The 26868-nt window shown below is 41.5% G+C and overlaps 1 protein-coding gene across 4 annotated transcripts; it reads left to right on the top strand.

The window, feature by feature from the left end:
* Window positions 1-1810: 1810 nt before the first annotated feature.
* On the top strand, window positions 1811-26812 carry ilf3b (interleukin enhancer binding factor 3b). 4 transcript variants are annotated; one of them, XM_034199981.1, is made up of 18 exons: window positions 1811-1931; window positions 3931-4020; window positions 5079-5302; window positions 5592-5766; window positions 6429-6576; window positions 8346-8437; window positions 9360-9455; window positions 13676-13787; window positions 13878-13975; window positions 14054-14165; window positions 15206-15319; window positions 15493-15698; window positions 16628-16798; window positions 16888-17169; window positions 18868-19000; window positions 20525-20572; window positions 25059-25484; window positions 26066-26812. In XM_034199981.1, exons 2-18 carry the CDS (start codon window positions 4018-4020, stop codon window positions 26218-26220), a joined length of 2595 nt encoding a protein of 864 aa, XP_034055872.1. In that variant the 5' UTR covers window positions 1811-1931; window positions 3931-4017; the 3' UTR covers window positions 26221-26812. The 4 variants fall into 4 exon arrangements, with proteins under 4 accessions (XP_034055872.1, XP_034055873.1, XP_034055874.1 ...); XM_034199982.1 differs by having other exon boundaries at window positions 1812-1931; window positions 13881-13975; XM_034199983.1 differs by having other exon boundaries at window positions 1814-1931; window positions 16903-17169.
* Window positions 26813-26868: the final 56 nt, after the last annotated feature.

The raw sequence follows: 26868 nt of genomic DNA, 5'->3' as shown, positions 1-26868 counted from the left end.
AATTGTAAATAAGCAATCTGTATGTAAAAAACCACCTGTATGTAAATTGTAAATAAGCCATCTGTATGTCAAATATGTCTTATATGTCTTAAATGACATGATGAATTGGAAATGGGGGACCCTGATGTAAACAAGACGAAAGTCTTTCTCTGGTCTGCATCCCCTTAACAATTGTATGTTTTGAGCTGTACTGTACTGTACCCAATATACAAGCTGTTAATAAACTTTTCAATCAATCAATCAATCAGAATAACACGAAGGTCGGCCATTGTTGTTGATCACGTGGTCTGGGAGCTGGTGCAGCGTCCATAGCAACCACCTTAGCAACCATGAATGTGTACACATTCATGAAGTAATCTTCGTCATAACTAGCAAACTAAACATCATGTACATGTACTGCACAAATAATCAGAAATAACAACTCATATTAATCGCATAAAATGACATCAAAACGCATTTTATTGGCCAAATGAACCTTAAAATAGGCCTTTTCCACCGAGAATAACACGAAGGTCGGCCATTGTTGTTGATCACGTGGTCTATGAAGGTCTATGGGACGCCCTGCCCGTAGAAGCCTGACGATCAAGGGGTCCGCTGTCCGCAATGAAGGTCTATGGGACGCCCTGCCCGTAGAAGCCTGACGGGCAAGGGGTACCCTGTACGTCACATAGCGACGGGGAGGGGCCCTGACCGTCCGTCAATATGTGACGGGATGGGAGTGAGAACGTGTGTGTGTGTGTGTGTGTGTGTGTGTGTGTGTGTGTGTGTGTGTGTGTGTGTGTGTGTGTGTGTGTGTGTGTGTGTGTGTGTTGTGTATGTGATCGTTGGAGCTATGTGCAACTCAAGGCATATGCTCGAACGGGAGCTGCCTGGACGCTGCAATCATGTTGCGCACTATCCGTGCTGAGTGTGCTGACTTTTCGTACAATGTCCCACTGTCTGGCTTCCTGCATAAAGTCAAGTGCTCGGCGCAGTTGTGGCGAAATGTCGCTCCTCATTTTTCATTTAAACAGCTCCATATCCGATAGCGCAGCTAGCTAGCACCAGATGCTAACAACAACAATGCACGTAAGGTCTCTCTCTCGCTCGCTCGGGCCACACATACACACACCCTCCCGGTCCTCCCAACAGCCAGTCGGTGCCTGCCGGTGAGCATGGAAGTGTGGTCTGCCACAAGCGGGCGGCAGGAGCGGGACTGTCAGCATCAGCTTGTAGATGGTATTTTAAACTCGATGCGCTCTGAAACTACGGGGTGGCCGAGGAAAAAAAATACACATGCGTTAATCGCGTTAAAATAATTAGTGGCGTTAATTTTTTTTTGCGTTAACTTGACAGCCCTAATTAAAATACATAAATACATTTAAAAAAAGTAGTAGTCTACTATTGTTGTGTAATGATTGCAAGTTTGAATTGTTTTAAGCCCAGCTGTATAATACGTGTATTCATTGTGAGTGTTATTTCAAGTGTCTAGTGCAGATTTGTGTTCCGGATTTTACGTTCCGGATTAGGATCAAATAAAAAAAAAAAATTAACACTTTCAAGACAATGAACACAAAACTAACAGTGTTTTTCAGAGAACCACAAGCAAGTGTTCATGACATTCAGAATGAGTACCAATATTTTGGTGGCTAAATAAACTGGAGAATTCCCACAATAATGCTCGACAGGTGTATGAAATAAGATTATACTTTTATGTTTTACTTTGGTTACATTTGTCAGGCCCAAAATAACATTGAATGAATTAGCCCGGTGTTGGATGGACGACCATTACCCTTAATTGTCTACCTTCCTTTAGCCTGATTGGTTAACATCGCAGTCAGATGGGATATCTGACCAATGAGCGTTGTCCCTTTTGATATCGTGGGCGTGTCCATTTTATACTCCTGCTGCCTAGACTGGAGCAGCCGTCTCTTAGCAGCAACGACACCACGGTAAGTGAGAATAAAACACAATTTGTAGCCCTTATTACGAATGGAATTGGTGTTTATTAGTCGCTGAATTCCAAGAGAACTAACGAAGCATGTTACTGTTTAATACAGTGTTAGTTTATATGCGCTTTATGAAGTGATACGTTTGGCTTTGTTCGGCTAAGCTAGCAAGCTAACGGCTAACTATGGGGTCTCCTCGACCATTTTGGTGTCTGATAGGCAACAAAATAATATCTAAACGCAGAAAAAAATCCCCCTTGTGTGTTTGCACTGCGATTTAGTTTTAAAGCTTGGTAGGTAGGTGATGTTTTTGTGGTTCTGTGAGCATGTCGTCACGTCGCTTCTAACGATGGAGGAACCGTTTTTTTCAGTTGGGGGTTGCGTTCTGAAATAAAATGGCGTCTGTTTTTAAATTCCCCTGATGATGAAGCTGCGTCTGGTTCCAATAACTGCTGGGTTTCTTCTTCCTAACGCACGCTTCATGCTGGTAGAAAGATGTAGTGTCAATGCAGGTTTAACAGGTGTAACGTGGCTTGCAGTGCCACACGTCAGTGACTTGTTGAACGAAACACAAATAAATGGCTAGTGTTTGTGCTGGTTGTAATTTTAAACTAGAGGTATCACAATAACAACATGATATTTTGGATCCGATAAATCGACATTGATATTGTAAGCTGGCATTGGTGAAGATCAGATTTCGAGTTTGCCAGAATATTTGCTTTGGTATTTGGTGGTGCAAACATGAACACAACATAAGGAAATGGGTTGTAGGAGAAGATCAATAATTATAAAAGGAGAATATAACTGTAAGAAATGTTTTATATACAAATAAAATATTTTTTAAATCGACGTAACATTAAAGAGAATAAGTAATATCTCGAACAGTTTGTGTTCGGGTTCCAAATTGATGCTTTCACAATATTTAGACAATTGAAATGGGGTGAATAATCATCATTAAAGTGGATATATTGACTAATTTGTTAATTGTAGATAGTAAAAACTCTACAAATCTGTTATGTTTAGGAAAATACATGATACTGTAAACGCAGCTCGTACAAAAAAAAAAAGGCAACAATATTACTATATATTTTCTAATTTCCTGATATTGATATTTAGCAGCCCTACTTTGACCCCCATGTCTTTGCTCCAACCAGTAAATATTGAATCCCAATAAGTCTGTAAATCATCTCCAAACAAGCTTGTACTGGAGCATGTCAGCACTGTGGGTGTGTCATGATTGAAAAAGGATGTGGATCCTACAGATTTTTACCCTACTTCTCCATGATCACATCCTAGTATTGTTGCTACACAGTAGAGGTCACGCAGACAAATATCCAGTCATCCATGAAGGAACATTGGTTGACCTCAACTCAACGATCAATCATGGCGGGTAGCATTGCCCGTTATGAAAAAAATGATCATGTTGGCTCCATTGCTTCCAGATCTTGGTAGAACAATTAAGTAGTTTGGTCGATTACCTTAGTCTATAAGCTAACATTTGTCTTCCTGCTGAATGACTTATTTCTCAGTAAAATAGGTGCACATCTCGTGAATATATTCAGTGGTACTTTTGCATGACTCTTTGTGGAGCTAAACTAATTAGTTAATAACTCATCCAAGTGTTTGTTGACCAATCATTTCTTCACTCAAGTACACATGAAGTTGCCTGTGTTTATTACAACTAGCTGCATCTCTGCCTGGGCAAGCAGGGCTGTGTTGTGTTTAACCCCTGAGGCATTTGCTGCTGGGCCAACAATTCTCTTTTGTTTCCACAGCTGCTAACAACTTTCTTTACACTGATAGATGAAAGAGTCTTTTCAGAGTGCAGTGTTTCATCCTGTCCACATACATTTTCTATATAAACGGAAATGTATTTGAATGTGTGCCTGCCATTCTGACTTTAGTGGATGTGTTTCATTTCCAGCTGGTTGAAGATTTTCCCATTTATTTCTGCCTTTTTATTAATGTTAAAATGTATTAATTTGTATCCCCTCCTGTACAGACGGACTGCAACATCTGCTGCCAAGAACACGGTTTTTTTAACAGTCATTCACTGGATATAGGAGTCACCACGGCCTCGAGACCAACAATGGTAATCACTTCATTTCAGTCTGTATTTAATGCAAATCTATGCATCATTTCACTTTCATGGTTGTTTCTATGCCTCTCTCAATAGCCATGCAGCCAAAGCACAGGACAATAAATATTCCTCCTAACGTGACGAATAAATGTGTCGCGTCTACTTGGAGTCACAGGACTGGTGCCAGCGCTCGGTCAGCTCGCTCAGCTCGCTCTGCCCGGGGCTTTAGGAACACATGCTGCAGCTTCCACATCAGCGCTCCTCTCTAAATTAAATCTGACTGGCTGCGTAGACACTGGCTTGTGTAATCACTGGTGCTAGAAGCTAGGACTACACATGAGACCTTGTTATGCATGTTTGAAATAAATAATACAATGAGTGAGACAGAGATTCATTTTCAAGGTTGACAAAGATGAAAGTTAAGCAGGATTAATGAAGCTAGTTGAATAACAATTTCTCAATAAAACCTGGAATATTTTCAAGCTGCTCAGTGTTTTATGGTTCAGGTCCAGCAGCTCAGTAATCCTCCTTTTGTGAGACCAGTCTCTGTTGTATAAATGACGTTTGTTTTTCATCAAACTGTTATCAAAACTGCAGAATTGATAAGTGCAATATTATAAGAATATATTTCTTAATTTAATAATGTGTTGCAGAGAAGTTCAAGCCTACATATAGATAGATATTCAAGCCTACAATAGATCATATTCTACAGACTTGACTAAAAAAATCACACTGAGATTTATTTATTTTTTCCTTGACTATATATTTTATGTTTTTGTACATTTGACAACAAATACTTGTGACTTTTTATAGTGTTTTTTTTTTTAAAGAAGACATTAAAAACTCCATACTACAACAAACAAAAATTCAGCAGCCATACAAGTGGCACCATGATCATTTAAATATATATTTTAATGTAAATGGTGTTTCCAATATGATGTGTCCCTCAAATATCTGGAATCATATCCCAGTTGCATTATCAGTCAAAAAGAATCCTGTCACAGCGCTACCTCTCTGCTGTTTCTTCCTCATTAACGTTCCTGTGTCTCCCCCCCCCCCGCCCCCTGTAGCCTCCTCCCATGCGCCACCGGTCGATGCGCGTCTTCATGAACGACGACCGACACGTCATGGCCAAACACTCTGTGATCTACCCGACGCAGGAGGAGCTGGAGAGCGTTCAGAACATGGTCTCCCACACAGAGCGCGCCCTGAAGGCCGTCTCTGACTGGCTGGATAAGCAGGAGAAGGGAACGTCCAAGTCTGACTCTGACATCGTAGAAACTGATAAAGAAAGGTGAGGAGATGTCAGATACCGTTTATATTTGATATAATATTTTTTATTTGTAGTTGTTAATTCTCTATTCCATTTTAGTATTTTATTCTATGTCTGAACACACTGATGCTTCTTCTGTAACCAAATCATTTCCCAAATTGGGATAAATAAAGTATTTAGTTATCTATCTTATGGTCAGTTTCTACAAAATGAATCCTCAATTTGTTTTGTTTTTTGGGAAGTTGTTGGCCTTAGGTGATTTTTTTTCTCTCCCCCCCTCCGACAATGACCTCCTCTGTGTTTGTGCCAGTGAGCACAGAGATCAGGCGACCCGCTCTCTGCGTGGTGTGATGAGAGTCGGCCTGGTGGCTAAAGGCCTGCTTCTAAAGGGGGACCTGGACCTGGAGCTGGTGCTGCTCTGTAAGGAGAAGCCCACCATCATTTTGCTGAAGAAAGTCTCTGAAAACCTCCTCGCACAGCTCAAGGTATTCATTCAATGCACTGAATAATTCAATATCAATTTCCCTAGAGACCGACCGATATTGGGTTGCGAGTAGTAATCAGCAGCGAACCGCTTCAACGCGTGTATTTCGGTTAATTCACGGCATTCATTTAGTTATTACAGTATTGTTGTTTTATAGTTATTTGTTAATGTAACCCAATTTGTGTTCTTTGAAATTGAAAAGGATATTGCATTGTGTTTGTTACTTTTGTTGCAGTTGTATATGTCGTAAGTGTAATTTGGCTTGGCTTCCTATTTTGTATGGACATGCTTTTATTTTTTAAGGAGAGTTAGCGTTAGAAGTTGTTGTTGCTATGGAAACAACGTAACGGAGAAAAGTCATATCTACATATAAAGACGGAGAAAGTAAACAATACAGTTTATGGTTAAGTGTTAGCACCCCCTGAAGAGGCACAAGCTCTTACGTTCATATTGGAGATTTCATTCAATTCAATTTGAAAAAAACGAATATCCGAATAACGAAATTGAAACCCGAATAGTACTCCAACGAACGAATATTCGGATATTCGGGTACAGCCTCAACAGGTTATAAGTAATACACTAACCAATTTTAATGAGACAATAATAATCCTTTCAACCCAAACATAGGTTTTGTTGCTCCTTAAACACTTTGCACTCTCACAGGTGATCACAGAAGACAAATACATGATGACTCAGCACATCCATGAGGCGAGCATCGTTGTCAAGAACACAAAGGAGCCCCCCCTCACCCTCACCATCCACCTGACCTCCCCTCTGGTCCGTGAGGAGATCGAGAAGGGGACCACCGGAGGTAAGCTCCACCCCGAGGGCCTCAGTGTTTCACAGGCCCTCCCCCCTCCTCCAGCAGGAGGTCAACCAGTTCAGATAGATATTGTTTATTGGGCCTTCAATGGAGCTAGGGGACATGAATGCACCGTCACATAACGAAACTCTGCTATGCTTATAGCTCTCTAGACTCTCTCGTAGTTCCATGTGATGTAACTGTACATTTTTGATGGCCCAATATACAGTATATAGGTCAGGCAGTTTACTGAAAGGCTCTTCTCTTCACCACCCATCATTGAAATGAAGGCTTACTGAGAATTTAACCCAAAAAAAAGCAAAGAGAGACCACATTGTTTGCATGTGTTCTTATCATTGATGATGAACGGTTTGCATTGCAGCAAAAATGAGAAGCAAAATGTGGTGAAAACTGTCCTCAGACGTTAGACCAGGGGTGTCAAACTCAATTTCATCACGGGCCACATCAGAATTATGGTTGCACTCAAAGGACCGGTTGTAACTTTAAGAGTATATCAAAATACATATATATATATATACAAAATAATGTATTATATTACATGATTGCCTCTGCATTGGATTATTATGGTATAGGGTAATAACTTCATAATTAACTACGTCTGAAAGCAGAAGTCTAGGGCAAATAATTGCAAGTCTCTTCAGTGAGAATGTCACAAAATGATTTAAAAAGAAAAGCCAAATTCTGGAATAACTAAAAAAAAAGAAGTGACATTTTGAGGAAAGAAAATCTAATTCTGAGGAAAAGGCAAATTCTAAGAAAAAATGCATATTTTGAAGAAAACATTTCAAATTCTGAGAAAGTCAAATTTGAAATGCATTGTGGGACATGTCGTTTATGGGCAACGTGCTTCTGTAAAGTAGCATGTAACCGTATAATAAACATATTATATTCTTTGCAAGCTCTTGTGGGCCCACATAAAATGAAGTCGCGGGCCGGATTTGGCCCCCGGGCCTTGAGTTTGACACCCCTGCGTTAGACCCAACAGTGGGCCGTTGACTGTCTCTGGTGTTCGTTAGCAGGGAAGGTGCCGGGTTACAGATAATGTCAAGGGACACTTGGACTCTCCTGAACCTAAAATCAAGGGGATCTCCCCCAATGATGTTTATAAAATCCACAAAGTTTTCCAGTAGCTGTGGGGATTTAGCAGGTGTTGAACCTTGACCTTATCTGTAGCTCTGTGCTAACAGTGATGCCCATATTGGGTCTTCTTTATTTATTTTTATTTTTTCAAGCCATCAGTTTTGCTGCAGTGTGGACTTGTTTTAATACCCACGTTTTTGTGCATCTGATAACTTCTGCCTGTGGTTCCAATTCTGATTCTCTCTCTGTCAAGCCTTCTAGTTTGTCAATTTTTTTAGGGACGCTGGACCTTTGACCAACTGGCCGCTCTCTGTCTCGGAAGGGGCAAAGTGCAGTGTACCCAGTATATGGGCAAAGGGGAGGGGCTCCACCTCCTGTTAACGCCAGGAAACCAAAAGCAGACCTTTTTTAATGTAACCACGGAGAGACAAACTCCTATTTTATACACCCAATTAGCACTTAAGCTAACTTTAAGTACAACCCACTTCACAGCGCTGTCGTTCCTGTGGGTTTTAAGGCTAACTATTAAATTGACGTTGGTTCTGCACTGGAGGGGTCCCCCTCCCCTTCCCCCTCCTGCCTGTGGTTTGGGAAAGCTGCCTGTGTTCCCCCTGGCCGGCTGACAGAACTCCCCTTGGTCAAACTGTACCTTGTCTTCTTATTCCACCTGCCAATAGAATCGCATTCAGTCAACGATCCCCCGGATGTTCTGGACAGGCAGAAATGCCTAACTGCCTTGGCGTCTCTCCGCCACGCTAAGTGGTTCCAGGTTTGGACCTTGTCTTTATTTGTATCAACAAAAAAAAACAGAAGTAGTTTTGTTTTATGCTGTTTTTTTTGTCTTTTTTCTTTATTTGGGCGTTGTCCATGTTTTTCCTTTTTATTTACTCCTTTGAAGTGTACTTCCTGTAGTAATACTTGACGATCTGGATGTGTGTTTCTTAGGAAACCTTTGTCATTACACTGCTGTAGAGTTGCTCATGTAACAGGTTTTTTTTTTTTTATGTTTGAAGAGGCTGCTTTTTTAGAGTTCCCCTCACAACTCAATCATTCAAAAACAAATCTGGGACTAATCCACCACGCATCCAGGTGCAATATTTCTCTAACGTCCGTGTTGGTGTGAGTTGTTGTTACAAGCTACCTGCAGGGCACTGCTGCACCATTCTGTAGTTTTGGAGAGATTGTTTATTTTAATTTTTTTTTGTAGATAATAACTCATTTTGGCGTGTCATCTTCGGCTTTCTCACGGTAACAATCAGCGCTCCATCTCTGCAGCTTTTGTAGAGTATGTGGTCTCGACTTTTCCTGCTTTATCTGTCCCTCTGTGTGCCACCAAATCAACAGGAATATTGCACCTTGAGTATTTTTCTTTTTCACTGACTTGTCTCACATTTAATCTGGTATTAAGTTATTTACACATTTCTCTGAATTAAAGCATGTTTTGCAACACAAAGGGAAATGTCTTATCTAATAATAACCCCATCAATCATGTTGGCTATTGACTTAGTCATAAATAATCAAAAGTAGGTTCTTTGTATCCTATATTTACATAATGACAAAGCTAAGCTGCTTTAGTCTGTGTGGCTTCCTTTTTATTTACTTTGATTCATTATCTGTGTTGCTTCAGGCCTCCCACATCTTCCTCTTTGACTCAGTTTGCTTCTCCTCCCCCTCCCTGCTTGTGTCTGCAGGCCAGAGCTAACGGGCTGCGCTCCTGCGTCATCGTCATCCGGACCCTCAGGGACCTCTGCGCTCGAGTTCCCACATGGGCCCCGCTCCGTGGCTGGGTGAGAGAGAAGCATCCTCCTTGGAGCCTAACACACAAGAGCGAGTGCATCACAGAGTTAGACAGGGTTCCCGCGGGGTCTTAAAAAGTCTTACATTTGAGGATCAGAATTGAAGGCCTTAAAAAGGTCTTAAATATGATCAAAAAAAATAAGAAAGGTCTTAAACATGATTTAGAAGGTCTTAAAAATTATGGGATTTGAAAGGTACTTCTGTGTTGCGATCGCGTCTAAATGTGTTTTGGGGGAAATGTCCGGGCTGCAAAGTAACCAGTACGGTAAGAGCCTTTCAGTTCCCCGCAACAATCTGTATTGAAATAAATCAACATGGAACCATTAATCACTAACTTTGTTTCCCCCGTCCCCTTATCGGAGAACACCCAGCTAGTAACCTAGCAACCAAGCTTCAGCTAGCGGCAGTCAGAAACTCGGGTATCTTCAAATCTACTTACAAATAAATATGGGGAAGTGTAAGTTCAACCGTATTTGGTTGGAAAACATCAAATGTAGTGCTTGGTTGAAACCAGTGGAGGGAACGTGTTTGAAGCTCAATGCACCTTTTGCAAAAAAATGAATAGCGTTTGTTTTGCTAATGCAGCGTTGGCTCCCGCAAACAAAATCAGGGGAACTCCGGGCGACGTTTGGGTCTACGTCAACCCTAAAACACCAATCATACAACAGCAATGATGAAAGATTGTAGCCAAGGCAGCAGAGCTCTGAATATAGTTCTTGTCACAGTGCATGACATTAAGGATTTTGGGAGATGGCCCTGTGGGCCATCTAATGGCGCATTTCCACTGCAACGGGGTAGCCCCGTTTAAGCGTCCTCGCTGGCCGTCCGAGGCCGTGGCGCTTTTCCATTACAGTTTAGGACCTGGGGTAGCAACGCAGTGTAGGCGGGGCGATCGGCTTTGTTTTTGTTCACATTTCGAGTTGTTCCGTCGAGCTCCCGCTGGATTTGATCATCCCCAATGAGATGTAGGAACGTCGTCACCTCCTCGGTCGACCACGGTGTGCTTTTCTTATTAGACGTAGCCATTTTTGTAGCTCATCCGTTTACAAAATGCTGTTTATAAAAATGCTGCAAGCTTGCTTCTAAATATATATGCGACGCTAGGGATGAACTCGCGCGCGATCTTGTGACGATTCTCTCTGGCCAATCAGCAGTCGAGAGTGTTGACGTCACTAGTTCAGCCCTGGCCCTGGTCTGAGGGAACCACGATCTTATGGGGCCGGAAAAAGAGGGAAAAAGTACCCGCTAGCCGGTACTAGGCTATATGGAAAGGCCACCAAAAACGGGCCTGGCCGCTTGAGGACGGTTAAGGACGCTTAAACGGGGCTACCCGCTGCAGTGGAAATGCGCCATAAGCTAATTTACAGATGGCCCTGAGCCCAATAGAGATTGCCCTGAAAAATGCGCGCGGACGAAATGACGCACGAAGGGTTTGGGGGGGCCTCCCCCTAGAACATTTACATTTTTGCAGGTCTTAGATGCTGTCTGGTGCATTCTCTAGACTGAATTATAAGATGAACCACCAATTTCAATTTTATTCTTAATTTCACTTGTTTGTTTGTTCTTGTTTGTGTTTGCTCGCTTGCATGCCCTGCATAGCTATAAGAAATACTTAAGTTGTTGGTCAAGACACTTTCCATCTGATGAAGGCAAATGCCTTCCCAGATGTAGAAAACATTACATTCAGTTATAACTGCCAAAACAAACATTATTTACACTATTATGGCCCCTGTTAAAAATGTTTGTAATGTTATCTACTGTAAGTTGGTCGAACGAATGGCTCCTCATCCGGAAGCTGACCGAGCAGCAGTCGAGAGGAGCCGAGCGCATCCGCGAAGCACACAAAATGGCGACGTCAGAGTTCCCGTTAGCCGGCAAATCTAAATCTCTCCGGTCAAAATAATTTCCCTTTAGCGCAATACCGCTTCAGTTGCGCCACTTATGTGACAGACAAGAAGAGTATGTGACAGACAAGAATAGTCAATTCTAATGTCTAACACTTAATGTGGAGAAAGAGATGTCCTGTATGGGTTGATTGTGCGTTGATCTGTTGGTAATGAATCGGGGTTCCGGTGGGCATGTAAACAAATGCTGCGCTATACTTTGTGGCCTCACCCGGTTGCATAGCGACACTTATTGTTTAGGAGTCTTTTAATAAGCAGGTAGTCATATCATTAGCTAGAACGAGCTGGATCTGATCGATATGGACATAAACGCGAGTGAAGTCTAATCTGGCGGGAGAGAGAGATCAGCTGCTGCTAACTAGTCGACACTCAGCTCTGCATGATCACAAGCAGCGGTGAGCGGACAAAACACACACTTCAGGTTAGAATATCACACGTAGCTATTTTAATTACCTCTCAAACTACCGTAACTAGTTATAGATATGTTTAGTTTTACTGTCGGGTCACTCATTACTGGATCCGCGAGCTGCATGATACTGGTATAATAGATTGCCCGATCGGGCAACCAGCAGGTGAGGCTTCATTGCCCGAGCTAAATACTAGATGGCCCCGGGCCATCGGGCAGTCGTTAATGTTGAGCCCTGTGTCACTCACACTCACACACACACACGCACAGTTCTGTGTACTGTTATGTTCAGTCATCGTTCTTATGTTGAACATGAATACATTTACTTTGTCAGTAATGATGGGACGTATTTCTTCTTTCATAGCAATTTTCCTTCATACTTTCTTGCCATGAAATAGGTCTTAAATTCTATTCAAAGTGGTCTTAAAAAGTCTTACATTTGAGTTGGTGAAACCTGCAGGAACCCTGTATGTAGTAGGTAGGGTTTTACAATTTGAGCTTCCCGAAATTAAATCAAGGATATTGTCGTTTTTAACAATCCGTGCTCCACTCATAGAAAACTCCAACTTGCTAAACTGTTTCAAATATTTGTATTGAGAAGAAGCATACAAGGGTAAGCAATAGTACTTCTTTGGGGTGGAAATGATGCTTCCCTTTTTCGACATGGAAGACAAACAGAACAGCCAACAAGAAATAATAAAGAAAAAACACAGCATGACAGGAATACCATACTTAAGACATACATAGTCATAGTGGGAAAGAACATACAAGTGCTTGCTAAACTAACGGCAAGCTACTGGCTGGTGATTCAAATGACTTCTGAGGCGCTGCCAATAAATAAGAACAAAAAAACGACCCTCTACGTTGTGGTTGCTACAGAGAACAGACAGGCAAATCTAAACCAAACATATGTATATTAGCTGGAATATACATATAATATTCTGGCACTTTTTAACTTGAATTATAATGACTTATTACTATAATTCTTAAATCTTCTTGAATTTAATTTTAGGGATACCTTTTCTGCCTGGTTACAAAAAAGACGATTCCATTACAGGTGTTTTGTAGCAGAGATACGATCTAACGCAGTCGCCCTATATCTCTGTGTTATAGCGCATTTCCACTGCAGGGCCTTGCAGGGCTTAGTACGGTATGGCCTATACGGTATAATAGGCCAGGCTCACTTTATGCTGCGTTTCCATTACAGTTTAGTAGCTGGGGTAGTAACTATAGTAACGCAGTTTAGGCAGAGCCTTGACGTCATCTTCAATGAGAACCACAAAACCAACATCAGCCGTTAGCTGTTAGCCCTCAGAGCTCACAGCTCCTCATATCTGTTTAGAAACTAGACAAAAGTTAAACAAGTACAAACCACAGACTGCCTGTGTCATGGAGAATACAGTCGCTGGTTTATTTATATCTGTATAGGCCGTTGTTGTGAGTGTGGACGGTCGGAGCATATACAACGTTAGCTTAGCCGATCTACATTCAGACAACACGCATTTTAAAAGGTGTTTCGCCTGCCGTCTGTCTGCAGAGTTGTCAAAGCATTAATTCATGGTTTTTACTAACCGGTATCAGCAAGTACTTCGGCATCATTTTTTAAACGTGTCTTGTATTACAATTTAAATCACGGTCAAATGTGTTCATCTTGTTGTAGTTGCCTGCGATTCTCTCACTAGTTTAGCATATTCAGCCCGGAAAGATCCTGGATGTTGGAGAGCCAGAAAAACTGTGAAAAGGTACCCGCTAGCCGATACTACGCCTAGTGGAAATGCAACAAAAACGGGCCGGGTTTGGCACGGCACGCTTGAACCGTGCTACGCGCTGCAGTGGAAATGCGCCATTAGTCTCTTAAAAACGTCGTCCTCACATCCCCTCTCTCTGGTCTTCTTTGCAGCCACTGGAGCTGATCTGTGAGAAAGCTATTGGCACCGGGAACCGACCCATGGGGGCAGGAGAAGCTCTGCGGAGAGTTTTAGAGTGTCTGGCTTCAGGAATCCTCATGTCAGGTATGCATGGCTTATATTTAATGTGCTTTTTAAATTGCAGTTTTCTTTCTTCTAAGTGCTCGGTCATTCAGTCGCTTCCCTTTGTTTCAGAAGGCGCTGGAATCTCTGATCCATGTGAGAAAGAACCCACAGACGCTATCGGCCACTTGGACCGGCAGCAGAGCGAAGACATCACAGCGAGCGCACAAGTGAGTGAGATAGAGCTGTTTATGTGCACATTTACATGATGATAAAAGTGTAATTGACACCATCTCTTGTATGTTCAGCATGCCTTAAGGCTGTCAGCTTTCGGACAGCTTCACAAAGTGCTTGGTATGGACCCCCTCCCCTCAAAGATGCCCAAGAAACCCCGTAGTGAGACTCCTATTGATTACACAGGTAAAGATTGTTTGTTGTTTTTTTCTTCTTAACCTGTTGAGCCCCCAGGGCAAAAACGCAACATCAGCAAGAAACAGTGTCTGAGGGCTTCTTAACATTTATTAAACTATGAATGTGTCATACCCACCTAACGGGAGGAAACGCAGCTAACTGAAGATACCAACCATCTTTACCGAAACAAAACACAAGTCTCACAAGAAGCGTCTAAATGAGCCCTGAGCAGAAAAATGCTATCGCACAGAACTCACGGTATAAATACTTTATTACTTATCGGATCTGCACAAACAAGATATCGATTCCACAGATTCTAGATGTATAAGTATCATCACTGTTTGTGTCACTTTGAAATGATTACTGATAATCCATCAGCAATAAACCTAGTTTTCAGAGCGTAACCTAGCTTTCGACTGCGTGCGCATCACTCTCACTTCTCGATGGAACGTGTATGTTTTTAGGAACTTTCCCTTCGATTCTATTGGCTCTAACGGCTCAATTGAGATGTCAATCATCAAAATCGACCAATGGGTTCCAGAGAAACGGCAAATCCACCCAAATGACCCCAGAAGTGTTTTTTTGTTGCTAAACCTCTCTAAAAAGGTCAAATGTCCCTTGTTTTGCATCAATCTTGATACAGGGTACTTATTATATGTTGTAGTTTGGATTCCTAAAGCTTTTAGTCGACTATCCCATCATTCAAGGCTGGTTTTCACTATAAGTCATGTTTTTTTTTTGGACACTATCATTTACATTTTTTTACTGTGTTCAATCTGAATTTACTTTAAAATAAAAAAAAATCTATATTGATTCTGACTTTTCTACATCCAACTCACAGGTTTATCGTTGCTTTAAGAAAAAAGATTATTAATGTAACCCTTTTAGAAGGGAAGATATGGTCATTTGTTCTGGGAATGTCATTTTCAAGCCTGAGACCTGGAAACATGCTCGGGGCTTAACAGGTTTAATGTACAGTAGAAACGCAACGCAGTAAGGTGTGGTGTGCTTCATTATGGTATCATTTTGTGCCTGTGTGTATCTCGCAGTTCAAATCCCACCCAGTACGGCGTACGCTCCACCAATGAAAAGGCCCATTGAGGAAGAGGAGGGAATTGATGACAAGAGTCCAAATAAGAAGAAGAAAAAGCTGCAGAAGAAATGTAAGTGCCATTTTAGCTCCTGTATTTGTTCAGAGCAACCATCCCTCTATCAAAATGGGTCTTATAAAGTTCTCTTAAGGGAGGAAAATGTTGTTAACGGATTATCCTGCCAACATGTATCTCTTTGCTTCTGCCTATTATTAAATGAACTTTACATCCTGCTGTTCCCTCAGCTCCAGAGGAGAAGGCCGAGCCTCCCCAGGCTATGAACGCTCTGATGAGGCTCAACCAGCTGAAGCCGGGTCTGCAGTACAAACTGATCTCTCAGACCGGCCCGGTCCATGTTCCCGTCTTCACAATGGCTGTAGAAGTGGACGGAAAGAACTTCGAGGCTTCTGGGCCATCTAAACGCACCGCCAAGCTGCATGTAGCTGTAAAGGTGAGCCTATTGAACTGAGCAATACGGGCTTTAGGGTAATGCTTAATAATCTGTGCATTGTTGCCGAATTGTTTTAAAGGACACTTATTATGCAAAATCCTCTTCTTCATGTCTCTTCTACATCAACATGTGTCCCCTCTTCTTCATGTCTCTTCTACATCAACATATGTCCCCTCTTCTTCATGTCTCTTCTACATCAACATGTGTCCCCTCTTCTCCATGTCTCTTCTACATCAACATGTGTCCCCTCTTCTTCATGTCTCTTCTACATCAACATGTGTCCCCTCTTCTCCATGTCTCTTCTACATCAACATGTGTCCCCTCTTCTTCATGTCTCTTCTACATCAACATGTGTCCCCTCTTCTTCATGTCTCTTCTACATCAACATGTGTCCCCTCTTCTTCATGTCTCTTCTACATCAACATGTGTCCCCTCTTCTTCATGTCTCTTCTACATCAACATGTGTCCCCTCTTCTTCATGTCTCTTCTACATCAACATGTGTCCCCTCTGTGGAAAGAGACTCTGAAAGTTTCAGGAACAAAGATTCTCTCTCTTTTTGTCCTGATCCATTTCTATGAAAATGAGCTGATCAGATTTTGGCCACTTTATGATGTCATAACGATTTTTTTGGGTTGTGTAACCATTAGCCAATCAGCAACCAAAGTAACCCCCCCCCCCCTTATCACCTGAATCTCTTCCTAGAGCACCATTGAGTTCTTTGTAACCAAATCTCTCTGAGGGGCGTGGGGAGGGGCTCCTTATTTTCATCTAAAGTAACAGACAGAGAATCAGCACTTTGGAAACAGAGGGGATTATGGGTAATGCTGCAATGATCTGTTTGGTATTTGGAGCCAAACACTTCCGAGACATGTTTTGATGAAAACCCGTATAATAGGGGACCTTTAACCAAAATGAACGTGTATCGCAGGTCCTCCAGGACATGGGTCTGCCCACAGGAGTGGAAGTAAAGACTGAGATCAAATTGGAGGAGGTGGTCGTAGCGGTCACTGTGGAGGAAGTGAAGCCGGTGATAACGCCCATCGAAGCTCCCAGCTCTTCCCCAGCAGCCGCCAACGCAGACGGCAGTGAAGCTGTAGAGGTACACCACTGTGGGCATGAAGAGGGGCTTCTTCTGGGGGGTGGGGGGGTGTGCACAACATATGACTGACCTGGTTTCTAAACTGTCAGACTGCTCGCCAACAGGGACCAATACTCACTAAACACGGGAAAAACCCCGTGATGGAGCTGAACGAGAAGCGCCGCGGCCTGAAGTACGAACTCATCTCGGAGACGGGAGGAAGCCACGACAAACGCTTCGTCATGGAGGTGGACATCGACGGGCAGAAGTTCCAGGGCACCGGGTCCAATAAGAAGGTGGCGAAGGCCTACGCTGCTCTGGCTGCACTGGAGCGGCTCTTCCCAGAGGGCGCTATGGCCGAGGCTGCCAAAAAGAAAAAAGGACCACCAATGGTAAGCTCCCTGGAAAACAGAAATCACATCAAGGTGGAATTTCTAAATCAAAGTATGGGTAATAATAATGTATTACACGGTTTGTATTGTATAATGTTTCAAGTTAAGGCTTTTATTGTCATGTGTGCATAGCTACGGTGTAGATATGTCAATGAAAATCTTAGGTCACATGCTCCTCCAACAGGGCAACACAATAAACAGATAACATATATTAGGTAGTAAAGGTTGGTTATCTAAGTAGGGGTGTGATGAAAAGTATATAGTTCAATATATATGTGATGGAAACTTCTGAATCAATGGAGACTCAGAGAGACACAAGGAGAGTGCTAGAACTTTGATGGCAAACACTGACGGTTTATTTGGAGCTTCGGCCGGAGAATTCACAAGACATGTGTTCTGTTTCTGAAGATCTCTACCCCAGACCCGTGTTTAGCTGGTTCTGAGAGAATAATCAACATAACACGTCTATCAGGCAGGAGCAGGGAGACGCAACACTGAGAGCAGCACAAGGTCACGGGCCTGTCCTCGGTACAAACTGGGTCAACGGTTTGGGCCGAGGAACATATTTCCCCAACAACAACAGTATCTATCTATCTATGGAACATATTTCCCCAACAATAAGCTCCCTTGAAAACAGAAATCACATCAAGGTGGTATTATATTATTTCAAAGTATGGGTCATAATAATAATAAATTACAAGGTTTGTATGATATAATATATTTGGTAGTAAAGGTTGGTTATCTAAGTAGGGGTGTGATGAAAAGTGTATATAGTTCAATATATTCAGTAAGTTATTATTTACGGCCTATATATCGGGGCTCAGTTAACGCTTTGGCAGACCTGGGTTCGACTCTGAACTATATATAAAAAGATAATTAGTTGAGATGCATACATTGCAATGAATGTATCAAACACTATTTGACCAAAACAAAATCATAAATCTCAAAGACAGTTTTGGTTTAAAGTGTTCAGCTGATGTCATTAGCAGAGGTGGGAAGTAGTGGAGTACAAATACTTTGTTACTGTACTTAAGTACATGTTTCTGGTATCAGTACTATATTCCACTACTTGTTTTTCTGACAACTTTTACTTTAAATACACAAATACCTGTACTTTCTACTTCTTACATTTTCAAAACATGTTCGTTAAGTTTTAATCTGTGTTTCATTACATTTACTAGAGCACTTTCCGTCAAAGCGCTTTACATTACATATCAGTCATGGAACAGTGAATACAGCATATTAGGGTGAAGTGCCCAAGGACGCAAAGTTATGGGTACTTTTTACTGAAGTACATTTCAAAGCCCATACTTCTTTACTTTTACTTGAGTATTTTTAAACACGAGTACTTCAGAAATGGCAAAAGTACACATCCTTTACTCAAGTAGAAGTACAGATTACAGAGTAACCAGCCTGTTTGGAAAATGTAGAAAGTACAGGTATTTGTGTTCAAAATGTAAGAAGTCAAAGTAAAAAGTCGTCAGAAAAATAAGTACTGATACCGGCAACATGTACTTAATTAAGTGGTTTGGAACATAATTAAGTATTTGTACTCAACTACTTCCCACCTCTTCTGTACTTCTACTTAAGTAAAGGATGTGTGTACTTTTGCCATCTCTGGTCATTAGGTTAAATAAGGGTCCTTATGTGCTGGATATGGCCTCTTCCTATTTAATGAACAATGTGTTTCCTCTTCAGCACACTCCAGGTTTTGGCATCATGGGAGCCTCGGGGGCCGGAGATGCTGCTCCGCCCAGGGGCCGAGGCCGAGGAAGAGGAGGCAGAGGACGAGGAAGGGGCTTCAATAATGGAGGAGGCTACGGCCAAGGAGGTAAAAAAAAATTAAAAAAAACCCGCTTTTCACTGTAGCTCAGGGCTGGCCAAACCTTTTTCACGAGGGCCACATATAGAGAAATATACGAGGGGCTGGGCCGCTCACTAGAGTTACATTGCCTCACAAGTTCAGTTGGAAGTTGGTAATATTTACATTAATGATGTGACCGTCTATGAGAGATAGAGGGGAAGACATTGCCTGAAAACTTCTGCGGGCTCGGGTTTCGAACCCACCTACTAGCTACTGACGTGACAACTCCTGTCATTGATTGCATCTCTGTGTGAAATTAGACCTTTCATTTGATTTCACCTAAATGAAATGATGTTGATGGTTGAATCAGCTTCACATGCCGGCCTACTGAGTTCTTAACTTGCCATTTAGATCTAGAAAGGCCTTGGGGCTATGTTGTTTGATTGAATGAAACACAATATATGCACTCCACTATGCTGTTGTAGTATTTTACTGTATCTGAAGCTCTTAATATGATTGCTCATATCTCGAGCCATCTTTTTCCCGGCCCCTTGCTTTGGATCATCTTCACCAACCGGCCCCATTCCAAACTAATTGAATAGCCCTGTTAGTGTACAGTTTTACTATTATGCTGCTGGGTTTATTGTATTTTTGTAACTCTGGCACACTGGTATGCCATTTCCTTCGGGATAAAGGCTTATCTTAACAAATCAATCCAATGTAGCTAAATCACTCTTGGCACTTGAAACTGCCTACATCTCAGCTCTCCAGAGGGTTTCATTACTTTTTGTTAGCAGCTCATTCCTTAAAACAGAAACTTCAGATTATGGCAAATCATAATCTCGATTATTTGGGTCAATAATTGATTTCATGATTATTAAAAACGATTATCCATTTACTTTGAAAACATCCATTTATTGAAAAAAGAAAAAGTATGTTTTGAACAGTTGATTACCCTGAACTGCATAATTCAACTGAAAAATAATAATAACAAATAAAAATTGTTTTATTTCGATTACGTTGTTTTCGTAATCGTTGCAAGCCAAAATCGTAATTGCAAGGCAAGGCAAGTTTATTTATATAGCACTTTTCAACACAAGGCAATTCAAAGTGCTTTACAAAAAATGAAAGACATTAAGAAAATGGCATTTAAAATCTGTCATTAAAAAGAAAAGATAATAAAATAAACATTAAAAGAAAAAATACATGGATAAAAGTTTCAGTGCAGTTTAAGATGTGAATAGTTCAATTAAAAGCAGCGACAAAAAGAAAAGTCTTCAGCCGATTAATTCAGCAGCCCTACTTCAGATTGCTTTTCATAAGAGGAAATATGAAGGGTGGATTTCAAGGTTGTTATGTCATTGGGCTTTTTTCTTATCAACTTAGATTTGTTAGAAAGTGTTTTCAACTTTGACTGAATTTATTTGAAAACTGGTCTTATGAATACTGTGCGATATATATTTGAACATATATATTTAAGAAGTATAAAACAAGCAGAAATGTCTTATACTTTAGTGATTACAGCGTATTAAATGTCTTTCCTCCCGCTAGGTGGCTTCGGATCATACGGTTACGGGAACAATGCCAACTCCGGATACAGTGAGTATTCCTTTTAATCCTGGTTTTACTGGATGTTTAGGGTTGCTGCTAGGTCAACAAAAAGAATCATGTCTTTTCTTAACCTCAGTGAAAAAGGCCACGAGGTTAAGGAAAGCTGTGAAGAAGGCGAGTTCATCAGGACTTAAGAAAAGAGACTGCACTGACCCTGCAACACTTCATTCTGTTGAGACCAAGGAAGTTATTGAGTCTGCCTTGAAGGAACTGAAATGTTCCATAGATGGACTATTACAAGCTACCAGCGAAACACCAGGAAGTGTTTACTATTTGATCATTTACAGTGACTAGTTTACACTGAGTTCTAAACATAAGCACTACAAGTTATGGCATAAGATGAAAAGGTTTGATAAGCACTTTAACTTACCATCTATCACGTGGTTATTAATGTTAAATGCTCAAATAAAGTCAAGTTGGAAATATGTTGTGTCACGGGTCAGGGCTGTTTTATTGACTTAACCCTTAGATGCATAAGTGGGTCTTTTTTGACCCGGTGAGGTGGTTTTCTTGAAGTATCTTTGTAATTACATTTTATTTTTTTATCATTTCATATTCCAGCTATTCCTCAAAAAAACATGTTTTGGATATCATGCCATTCACATTTGTTATTATAAAAAGTTTTTGTATTTCTACCTCGAGCTTAAAAATGACCCTCATGCATTTTCTATGGGAAAACGTTTTTTTTCTTTACGGGTGCTTTTTGACCCACTTATGGAAGAGTGTAGGGTCCAGTCACTCGTGCATCTAAGGGTTAACTAGGGATTTTGACCTATTATAGAAACTCCAGGAAACAAGAATATATAATGTTTAAATATGTCGGGATGTTCCGAGTTGGATGATTTTACATTTCTCTGCTTTAAGCCACAGGATTGAATCTGTTTTTTGACAAGCCGACCTCTTAAGAGAAGCCCTTTTTTTCCCGTCTGCGGACTGACCTACCTGAGCGTGACGGGAGCAGAGAAATCTAAAAAAAAAAAGAACCTAAAAGAAATCTGACCAAATGAGTCATTCAACTGCCTCCTTTTGAGCAGATACAAAAAACAATCCAAATAAACAAAATCTAATTTTTTTTTTTCCCTTCTCTGCCCTGTCTCACTCTTTAGGTGACTTTGTCTCAGACTGCTATGGCTACCCCGAGTTTGCGACATAAATCGTCCCCAGTCTTAGAAAAACCAAAAAAACAGTCCTGTAGAGAGCGTAAAAAAAACACATGGACACATTTCTCAGTCGTGTTCCAGCAGCATCATGAACTCCCTTCACCACCAAGTCCTCATCCTGGGATTAAAGCGACACGACAACTCCTCCGCCCAATCATGTCCTTCGGGGAGACTTCCTGCCACTGCATGCATGTAGACATAAGTCTGTGGATGTCACCGGACCCCACTGAACGGCAGAGTTATTGTTGATGTGTAGGCCTGGGCACGGGGCGTCTGTGTAGGCGTGGGGTCAAAGCTTTCTCATTATTTGGATCATGATTACGTGAAGGCCTACTGGACAACATCACACTGCCTTTTGGATTATTGTCAAGACTGCAACACTGTCTCTATACTGTTTACTAATTGTGTGTGAAGGAATGATCACTTTTGAACTAGTAGTCACATAATCATGGTGTAATGATTACTTGCCAAACAAGGATATTTGGTTTAGATCTGTAGAATACTGTTTGTAGTCCTGCAACACAACAATACTTCATATATTTGTACCTATTCACCAAATATTGCGCTTACTGCCGTTTCTATATGGCACTAGTCCAAATGCGATAACACTTCGAATCTATTCTGCCGCCCTAATCATGACTTGTTTTTATTTCAATCGACTACCTTTCTCTCACTTCCAATCGAGACTTGAGATGGTTTTATTTTTTGTTTCTGTTTTTTACTATTGAAAAGAAAGGCCACATGGTTTGTATAGAATCTGCTGTTTCTGTGTCATATCGCGGCTCCACTGACTGCATGGTGGTCTTATTAGGCAGTGTTTGGTAGTTGCTCTATAGCAGCAGTGGGAAATGAACTGTTGGCTCTAAGTTTACACACAGGACTTCTTGCTTTGGCTGTTTTTTACATGTCTTTGTTTTTTTTAATAAATGTGATGTCACCATTCATACGTGTGTTACTCCAAGGTCTCTTTTAATTGATGACAAGTGTGTTGCCCAGATTGTATACAGTGGTGAAATAATGATTCCTATGAACTAGCGTATTACCTCGTCTCCAAATCAATGGAATTTCTTAAATAATTGTTGGTTAGAAGAAGCCTGAAATTAGATCTGTGGTTAACACAAGCTGAAGATAGTTTCACGATTTGTTCGAAGACATTAAAACAATTATTAAATACCCCACTAGTGAATGTCTGTAGCTTCTAGGTGTCTTAAAAATAGCAGTTGCTAACAAGAGGCTAAATGTGACTAGTAAACGTTGTCACGCCAAAATTAGCCGCCTTTAGCTTAGCGGTGGTGACGGGAACTATTGTGATCTTGCTGTAGTTCCTTTACAGCAGGGGGGTCAAACTCAATTTCATCCCGGGCCACATCAGCATTATGGTTGCACTCAAAGGGCCGGTGGTAATTTTAATTATATATACATATGTAAATATATAATATATATTGAATAATGTATTATATTACATTGTTGGCCCTGCATTGGATTATTATTATCAGTTCTGGTAATATCTTCCTAAATAACTACGTCTGAAAGCAGAAGTCTAGGGCAAATAATTGAAAGTAAATATTCAACAATTACACCAATTGTATATTATATTCTTTGCAAGCTCTTGCGGGCCACATAAAATTAGGTCGCGGGCCTGATTTGGCCCCGGGCCTTGAGTTTGACACCCCTGCTTTACAGCCTAACGTTAGCTTTTTACTTCTGGATTTATGCTGAATATGTGGAGATTATATAGACTATTCTGCAGCATTTCTATTCTATTTCTATTGTATTTACTTGCAGTATTATCTGTTTTATTGTGTTGCACTGTTGGAGGAGCCTGTGACCGAAGATTTTAATTGTCATAACTACACTGTAGCTACACATGACGAGAAAAGCCTTGAAACTTGATTTATCCTGCCGAACAGAACGTGTAAGAATAAACGTTTGTTTGCCACAGATATTATTTTCTGCAATATTTCATAATCAAAATCCCATTAGCCTTTTCTAGAGGGAGCCCTTCCTGATTATGCCCATTTTAAAGGTCCCCTATTCTACTGTTTCTCATCAATATACTATAGGTCTCAGATATATCCAGAGCCTGTCTCTGATTGGCTGAAACACCAAACAGATCATTGCAGCATTACCCATAATCCCCTCTGTTTCAGCCCTGTTTCCAAAGTGCTGATTCTCTGTCTGTTACTTTAGATGAAAATAAGGAGGGGACACATGTTGATGAAGAAGAGGGGACACATGTTGATGTAGAAGAGACATGAAGAAGAGGGGACACATGTTGATGTAGAGGAGACATGAAGAAGAGGGGACACATGTTGATGTAGAAGAGACATGAAGAAGAGGGGACACATGTTGATGTAGAGGAGACATGAAGAAGAGGGGACACATGTTGATGTAGAAGAGACATGAAGAAGAGGGGACACATGTTGATGTAGAAGAGACATGAAGAAGAGGGGACACATGTTGATGTAGAGAAGAGACATGAAGAAGAGGGGACACATGTTGATGTAGAAGAGACATGGAGAAGAGGGGACACATGTTGATGTAGAAGAGACATGAAGAAGAGGGGACACATGCTGATGTAGAAGAGACATGAAGAAGAGGGGACACATGTTGATGTAGAAGAGACATGAAGAAGAGGGGACACATGTTGATGTAGAAGAGACATGAAGAAGAGGGGACACATGCTGATGTAGAAGAGACATGAAGAAGAGGGGACACATGTTGATGTAGAAGAGACATGAAGAAGAGGGGACACATGTTGATGTAGAAGAGACATGAAGAAGAGGGGACACATGTTGATGTAGAAGAGACATGAAGAAGAGGGGACACATGTTGATGTCGAAGAGACATGAAGAAGAGGGGACACATGTTGATGTAGAAGAGACATGAAGAAGAGGGGACACATGTTGATGTAGAAGAGACATGAAGAAGAGGGGACACATGTTGATGTAGAGAAGAGACATGAAGAAGAGGGGACACATGGTGATGTAGAAGAGACATGAAGAAGAGGGGACACATGTTGATGTAGAAGAGACATGAAGAAGAGGGGACACATGTTGATGTAGAAGAGACATGAAGAAGAGGGGACACATGTTGATGTAGAAGAGACATGAAGAAGAGGGGACACATGTTGATGTAGAAGAGACATGAAGAAGAGGGGACACATGTTGATGTAGAGGAGACATGAAGAAGAGGGGACACATGTTGATGTAGAAGAGACATGAAGAAGAGGGGACACATGTTGATGTAGAAGAGACATGAAGAAGTAGATTTTGCATAATAGGTGACCTTTGTGCCATGTTGTTATTTCCCAGATTACTACAACAACAACAACAACAACGGTGGCACTAATGGAGGAGATACATCGAACAGCCCCTCCTCCGGGGGTCCTCAGGCCAGCAGCCCCCCCGCTCAGAGCTCCTACGGTTCATACTACCAGAACGATGGAGCCTACACTGCCTCTCCTGCCGCCAAAGCCCCCAAAAAGAAGACCCCCATGCACAAGGCAGGGAAGGCGGCGTTCCCAGGTCCTCCGGGGGCCAACAGTGGGTCTGCAGAGGGGTACCAGCAGGCCAGCAGCCCCCCAGGACAGGGAGCCTATAACCAGTACAGCCAGGGCTATGGGCAAGGGAAGAAGAGCTTCAACCAGAGCCAGGGGGGAGCGGGGGGGTACTCGTACAGCACAGCGTATCCCAGCCAGGTGACGGGGGGGGCCGGCAGTCAAGACTACATCTATGAAGGTGAGTAAGGGGATGTTTCCTTGACAAAAAGCACATTTTCCATGCTTTTACTGTGAAATGTGTCACTTATTTGTGAATTTTATTTATTATAATATTTTTCTTTTAAAAAAGATCCCAAACAAAAATCAAAAGTAATAACAAAAAAAACCTTGTTGGGAAAATGTTCTCTTCCAATATGAGAGTAACGTGATAACAAAGGTATCCCAACTGTAGCTGTGAACATGACAGGATGTATGATTACCTAGAAGAGCATCAGGACTGTTTGAGGCATATGATAGCTATGTGATTAACATGATGATTCAGCCTCTATGGAGAGAGACGTATGACAAGCATGCTCATTTCTGACGTGGAGCTAATCTGAAGTAAACATTGAATACTGCTTTCTATTCCTCCATCTTGTGACTGTGTAACTCCCTCTCTTGGATATCAGCATGTGAAGGACACTGTTCAGGAACTAGTTGATGCTCTGTATGTGATGACTTCCATTCTGGAGAGGACCACAAATACATGGATCCTGAGATTGAAGCTCAAGCCGGTGACGAGAGATATCTTTCTAACATCATCTCTCACACTCCTTGCAGATTTCAACAGCTCGTCCAGTTACAACTCACAGAGTGGAGGAGGAGGAGGGGGAGGCGCCAACAACACCCAGGGCTTCGGCACCAACCACTCCCAGTACAACAACCCAGTGGGCTACGGCCGGGGCGACAGCAGCATGAACTACCAGTACAGATAAACTGCCCCCCCTCTGAGAAGCATCAGGTTCTCCAAAGAAAGTGATCTACTGCTTTACTCTGCCTTCTCCGTGTCTGCTTCTAACGTGCTTTTGGGTTTAAATGTAGCACATGTGAGCACAAGCTGAGGTGCGTGGACCGTGGAAGAGTCGGAGTTTCTGTTTCTGTGGTCAGTGTTGTGTTTTTAGGTTATTCTCTTATTTTATTTTTTCAAAAGTCATACTACCACTCCTCATCAGTGAATAAGAAGGTTGATACGACAAAGTACTTTGACTCGGTTTCCTTTCTGAAGATTTGTGTGGCTTTTTATTTCCCCTCATGTGAAACTATCTTGCAGTTTTTAAAACTACAAAGGTTGTTGTATTTTTTGGTAACTATTCAATAGCATTGCTTGTAATTTCGGCTTATTTTGTAATTTACCTAACGTGATGTAGTTATTTTATTAAATGGTTTTGAGGTTACTGGAAGATACCCGTACGTTCTGATGTTCAGTCCACGTTTCTGCTCAATGTGGCTTTTTCATTGGGTGAGATTTGGTCCTGTTAATGTATAACAAAGTGTGTTTGTATTAATAAATGATTTTTATTTTGAAAATGTGTCTTTATTAGAGTTTTTACTGAGATTCAAGCATCTCTACTGTCAGGGAATAA

Source organism: Gymnodraco acuticeps, unplaced genomic scaffold (assembly GCF_902827175.1).
Source record: "Gymnodraco acuticeps unplaced genomic scaffold, fGymAcu1.1, whole genome shotgun sequence".
Lineage (NCBI taxonomy): Eukaryota > Metazoa > Chordata > Actinopteri > Perciformes > Bathydraconidae > Gymnodraco > Gymnodraco acuticeps.
This window is presented reverse-complemented; position numbering and strand designations above follow the sequence as displayed.